Source organism: Epinephelus fuscoguttatus, linkage group LG4 (genome assembly GCF_011397635.1).
Source record: "Epinephelus fuscoguttatus linkage group LG4, E.fuscoguttatus.final_Chr_v1".
Classification (NCBI taxonomy): domain Eukaryota; kingdom Metazoa; phylum Chordata; class Actinopteri; order Perciformes; family Serranidae; genus Epinephelus; species Epinephelus fuscoguttatus.
Window position 1 is genome coordinate 8,077,200 of NC_064755.1, and position 6,000 is coordinate 8,083,199.

Consider the following 6,000-nt stretch of genomic DNA (forward strand, 5'->3'; position numbering starts at 1 on the left):
GTGCGTGCGAGCAGGAAAATTAAAATGCCTGTCTCTGTTTGCTCTGTTCAAAATGTACTTTATGTTTTAATCTCTTAAATAATCAAAAATCTTAGTCAGCCTGCTGCTGCTGCTTCTTCAAGAGGAGAGGCAGAGAGAGGAGGAGACGTCGCTGTCCACGGTGCTGAAAGTAAAGCTGCTGGAGCCTCGCGCCCCTCCTCGTGCTCACCACAGCACCCCGTCCTCCTGCCGGCTGCACGCGCTTCGTTTGGCTCTGTCCTCTCTGCATGTATTGATTAATTATGATTGGGCCGGCGGGTGGCGGGCGACTGGCTTTCATCTGTTAACGCCCGCCTCCGTTGTTGTCTCCCGGGAAAGACATCTCAAACATCTTACAAAATGACTTGCAGTGCGGCTGAACTTTTATGAGGGGGGGGCGCCTGGTGTGGGCCACGCGCACAGACACACAAGCACACACATCCACATAAAAGACAAACACACCAAAAGGCGCTACCTGTATAGTTTGGCGGTTGTAGACTTTCACTACGTGGAAGTTAAAACTGTAAATCCCTTTGCGCGGCGCGATGAAATTACTTCTTTCCTCGTCAAAATTCCTCCCAACGTTTACTAGAACCTGAAAAAGAAAGAAAGAAAGAAAGAAAGAAAGAAAGAAAGAAAGAAAGAAAATCTCATTGATAAAATTGCTTTATCCGGCTTATGTCTTTCACAGTATTTGCACTTCTAAGTCACTGCGGGATCACATGGATGCATTAAGAATTTATTACAAAGATGCCAAACGAACATTAATAACCAAAAGCATAGCCCGCATCTTAAAAAGCAGATAATCCCAAATGTTTCCACATTACAAACAAAAATTAGACGCACATTAAGCTGCGGACGCTTTCTGACAAAATTTTCAAGATTTGTTTATTTTGTATTAACTTAGTTTGTATTAAACCCACATGTCATTAAATTATATATTCTATTTTGGGAATGATGTCCATTATAGCCTATTGAAATTGATATCTCATGTGTTTTTAAATAAAGGACTTTAAAGGGCCCCTCTGGCCCCGGACCACACATTCAGATTCACTCATGTAGTGGAATAACTCTCAGCTTTTATCTCGGCTCCCCCCTCCTGTCAGAACTTCCAAACTTTATGGGAAATGAAAGGGAACTTAATCAATCATTCAAATAGAATTTTCAATTATGCATTTCTGCAGCCAAATGTCTGGTTTTATGGATGGAGGCGAACTATGGCGTGTAATTGAACGGCAGTTTGAGAGAGAATTAACCTTTAACGGCAGGCGGGTAGGACCTCGCCCTCGCGACCTGCCGTTACTAAATTATTTGGCGAGATGTCAGTTCCCATATCCCGTATTGTCAGCTCAGAAAAGTTGAAATATTCAAAAGGCTTGCCTACCAGGCTATACTTTCCCAGCCACTTTGGAAATGTATTACCTATAAAAAAAAAATAGTCGTTACCGAGACGGATTCATTTCCGCTGCACTTTTCTCGAATGGAGCTGCCCGCTGCTGTCCACGAGACCACTAGCTATCAGAGGTGCACGCGATGCAGCTGCGCGTATATCCAGCCACTGTTACCTATAGCCATTGACTTTCACCTGGGTTCCTGGATTATGAACTTTTTATTATTTTTACACGCTCCGAGACTACGATCAGCCTCTATTGCACATAGCCTATCTTTTTTTTTTCTTTTTTTGATTTGCATAAAAAGACCACATGAAACAGTCATCGGGAGGTCATTTACTGGTCAGTGGCGCAGAAATAAGAACGGCCTACTTTTTGATTCTGGTTTTTCTGTAAGATAGGTGACATTTTATCTTTTATCTTCCATTCACTGATAGATCAATTTGTCTTTCCTCCATGGGCTATTTGACAACTGGCCACACCAGGCAATAAGCACGCTACACATGAAACACACGCCCACACACACAATCTGAAACTTAGTAGGCTATGTGCGCTGATCGACATCATGCCTTCATCAGGTAGAATTCATTTATAATGAAAGCAGACACAAAAGTGACAAGACTGACTGAAACATTTATAAACTTACTTTGCTTATTTGATTTTTATGATACAATTGTCATTTTAGAATAGAATAGAATAGAATAGAAGAGAAGAGAAATGTATTTCTCCTACCCGGTCGAAGTAGATGACCATGGTCCGGTTGCTCATCTCGGAGGGTTCATGGTTGGTGTTCCGGACTGCGGAGAACGCCACCTTGGCGCTGCCCGAGCGCACCGAGATCCCGAGCGCCGTGCCTGTGGGGTCCGCGGTCGGGTTGGAGTCGCACACCACGAGGCACTTCCCCTCCAGGACGATTGGTTCCGTCTCGTTCTGAGCGCGGGCCGGGCTCGCCGCGAGCCACACGGCACTCAGCAGGCAAAACGCCAACATACCGGACCAGAACGATGAACTTCTTCGGTCGTCTTCACACCTTAACCCGCGGGTCTATTCCCCAGAAAAGTAAGGTCGGAAGAGTTTCCCGTCGTGCCCCAGATGAACCTGTTTTACAACTCTGCCACTCCGTTTTTCTTGGATTTAATTAGCCTACTGCGAACAGTTTCTCCTTCGCGGAAGGGGAACCAGACGGTTTATTTTTAGGCTTCTCTCCTTTTTTTCTTGAAAACCAGTTTATTGCCCCCGTATCTCCGGTCGAGTCGCCAGTTTTCACCTGTTCTTTTCCTCTTTTCTCACTTCTCAGCAGCTTTTCTGTCACTTGGAAACACAATAAGCGGGAGTCGCGCGCGGTGCGGAGGGGCCCTGGACGAGTGACGAGGCAGCAGAACTCATAGCGCGCGGGGGGGAGCTCCGTCTGCTCTCTCTCGCGCGCGCTTGAATTATTGATATGTTGAGATATGAGAGTTTCAAACACAAAAGGCTCGGGAGGAAGGGACGCGGCGCGCGAGCGCAAGATGCTCCCGCCCTGGTCCTACTCCTTTTTTTTTCTCTCTTTTTTTTCTTTTTTTTTTTTAAACAGACCCCTCCCTCCCCCCGGTAACTGAGACCCATCATCGGATTAGCGCGTGCGCGTCTTCGATATTTTCCAATCACTGCGTGCCGACCGCCCCCTCCCCGCCCCACCACTTTATCTAGCATCTCTCTCTCTCTCCCTCTCTCCTTCCCTGCTTCCCCCTCCCCTTGTCTTTCTTACACATATCTATCTATCTATCTATCTACCTCCCTCACACACACATGCTGTATTCTTTCTCCTAAAAATCAATCTCCCTTCATCTTACACGTGTTCGTTTTGCTCTCTTTCTTTTCATCTGTCTCTCCTTCCCTCTTTTATCCACCAACCCAAACACACACACACACACACACACACACACACACACACACACACACACAGAGTCTCATCAGCATCTTACAGGTGAGCCACAGAAAGCAGCAGCGGTCCTTACAGAGGAGGAGCCATGTAAGATGAGCACACATAAGCACAGTCCACACTCATGATACGTTCTGCTACTCATCATCATCAGCAGCAGCAGCACCATTATCATCATTATCGTCATCACTGAAGCAGAAGACTGCCTGAAAACGGAGTTGTTAAACTGTTCTACAAACCAGCAAGAGGAGACGAAACCTCTCCAGGGTGTGTAAATACCTCCTGAAGCTATGTAAAATCTAAAAGTTTGCAGAGGGATTTAATTAAAGCTGCAAACGAGCGCAGACAGACACGGTTTAGGCATAATGATTTTAAAAATACCCAAATATCAGGAAGCATTAGGCATCTTTGGTATCATGGCAGCCGTAAAAGACACCGTGGGGAGATGCAGCAATGCAGAAAGTGTGCCAAATGAGCACCGCTGGGAACCAATCCAACAGGGACACACAAACATGACAGGTAGTTTTAAAGGACTATTCCAGTGAATAAGTATTACACTAAATGAATGGTCAAATTAGCGGCAGAGGAAGAGACTGACTTTTAGTCTCTTGGGTCAAGCTCCACAATTGTTGTACCCTACACTTCCCATAATGCATCACAGCAGCATTGTGGATAGCTTTAACTCACGTGTTTTTCAATATTATTTAACAGGCTTGACTATTTGTAGTATCAAAGCCTGAACACAGTTTATTCAAGTGATGGAAGCTGAGTTGTTTCCTCAGACTTCAGAAAGCTCCCCGCAGAGCCACAATGAATATTATGCAACTGTTTTCACAGGCTCTGGAGTACTCTCCATTTATAGTAAACTGAGTTTGACATGTTAAGTCAGCAGCGTTGCAAACCACAGATAGCTTCACGTGAGTCAAGAGTGATCACTTTTTTCTTTTTAAATAGATCGGTCAAAAAGTGTTTTATTCAACAAATCTATCAGCCATTGTATGGCTTTGTACACTGTTGGATTGGGTGGGTGTGAGTCTGTTGCTGTTTTGCCCCTTTTTGTAGTTGTTTTGGATCCCTTTGAAGTTGTAAAGTGTCTCTTTGTGGTCCATTTGTGTCTTTTTAGTCATTTTGAGTCTGTGGTTGTTTCACTCCTTTTGGTAGTTGTTTTGCATCCCTTTGAAGTTGTTAAGTGTCTCGTCATTTTGTGTCTCTTTGTGGGGGGTTTTGTGTCTCTTTGTAGTTGCTCTGTGTCTCTTTGTGGTCACTTTGTGCATCTTTGTAGTCATTTTGTGTCTTTTTGTAGTCTTTTTGTGTCTCATTGTGGTCATTTTGTGTCTTTTTGTGGTTATTTTGTGTGCGTTTGTAGTCATTTTGCATTTCTTTGTAGTCATTTCAGTTCTCTTTGTCATTATTTTGTGTGTTTGGGATTGTTCTGCATCTCTTTGTTGTTGTTAAGTGTCTTTTTGTAGTCATTTTGTGTCTCCTTGTGGCTGTTTCCCCCCTGTAGTCACTCTGCGTTTTATCTGTGTCTCTTTGAGGTCCATTTGTGTGTCTCTTTCTAGTCATTTTGTGTCACTTTGTTATTATTTTGTCCCTTTTCATAGTTGTTGTGAGTTTCTATGTGTCTTCTTGCAGCTTTTTCACATTTCTTTGTAGTCCTGATATCTCTTTTTGGTCTTTCTTTGACCACTTTGGGCCCCTGGGCCTGTGCCTGGTAGGTCCATTCCAGCCTCAGTTAGATCCACAGTTTCGATGGTTAAGAGTTTAGTGACACTGAAGAGCATCGAAAAATAGCTTCCAATTGTTTCATTGAACTAACAGAAGTAGGCTAATAAAAACATGTCATAAGAGTCAACGGATAAACAGAAAATAAGAGACTGAATGCATACTGTACAAAACACCAAACCACACACCAACTTTGACAACACTTTTTAAAACCTTTTGTTTTGACTTGATTGTCACATTTCTCTTCAACATGTGCCTCTCCTTATCTTCCTCTAATGCCTCCTCTTTTTTCTTTTCTCTCATCTTGACTTCTTTAATTTGTATAGCTTTTTACTTCTTTTCTGATTTTTCTGTCAGTGCTTTTTTTGGCTTTTTTTTGGTTTGTCTTCTTTTTCTTTGCTCTGAATGATTGTGCCTTAATTTCTTCGTTCTATTGTTTTTTCTCCCTTTCTCTCTCCCTTTCACTCATTCCTGCCTCCCTCTCTCTTTACCGGATCTTTCTCTCATGGTTTCTTTCTCCTTCCTACCTTCTCCTGTCTCTTCTCTCTCCGTCTTTGTCATCCTCCCTCCCCTCTGCCGTTCCTGCAGTTTTCCTCCCTGCATCTCCGTTGCTGTTTCTCTCTCCCAGGGGTTTCCTTCAGCCTTTAATACAAGCTGACGGTGAATGACAGGCCAAAAGGACTTCTCTCAGATGCAGGATGCAGGGGACGAGCCACATCTATGCTCTCTCTCTTTGTCATATACTCAAATATAGATGTTGTCACACATTCAAATCTGCATTTCCTCTCTCCTTCTCACAACCACAATGCTCTTTTGCCTACTACAATTTGTGTGTGTGTGTGTGTGTGTGTGTGTGTGTGTGTGTGTGTGTGTGTTAGCTGTCTGAGGTTGTCACGGGCACACAGGGGGAACACTGCTCATTGTTTCTCAGGGTGACACGAGCCT

The 6,000-nt window shown here is 43.9% G+C and overlaps 1 protein-coding gene across 1 annotated transcript in view; it reads right to left on the reverse strand.

Moving 5' to 3' along the window:
* The window catches only part of cbln1 (cerebellin 1 precursor), a 31,203-nt gene extending 28,274 nt beyond the window's left edge, over positions 1-2,929 (reverse strand). Inside the window, exons 1-2 of the mRNA XM_049575196.1 lie at positions 2,142-2,929; positions 494-613 (exon numbers count right to left, since the gene is read on the reverse strand). Coding sequence (XP_049431153.1) covers positions 494-613; positions 2,142-2,399 — 378 coding nt within the window. The 5' untranslated portion in view covers positions 2,400-2,929. The remainder of the gene's footprint in view (positions 1-493; positions 614-2,141) is intronic.
* Between the last annotated feature and the right edge of the window lie 3,071 nt (positions 2,930-6,000).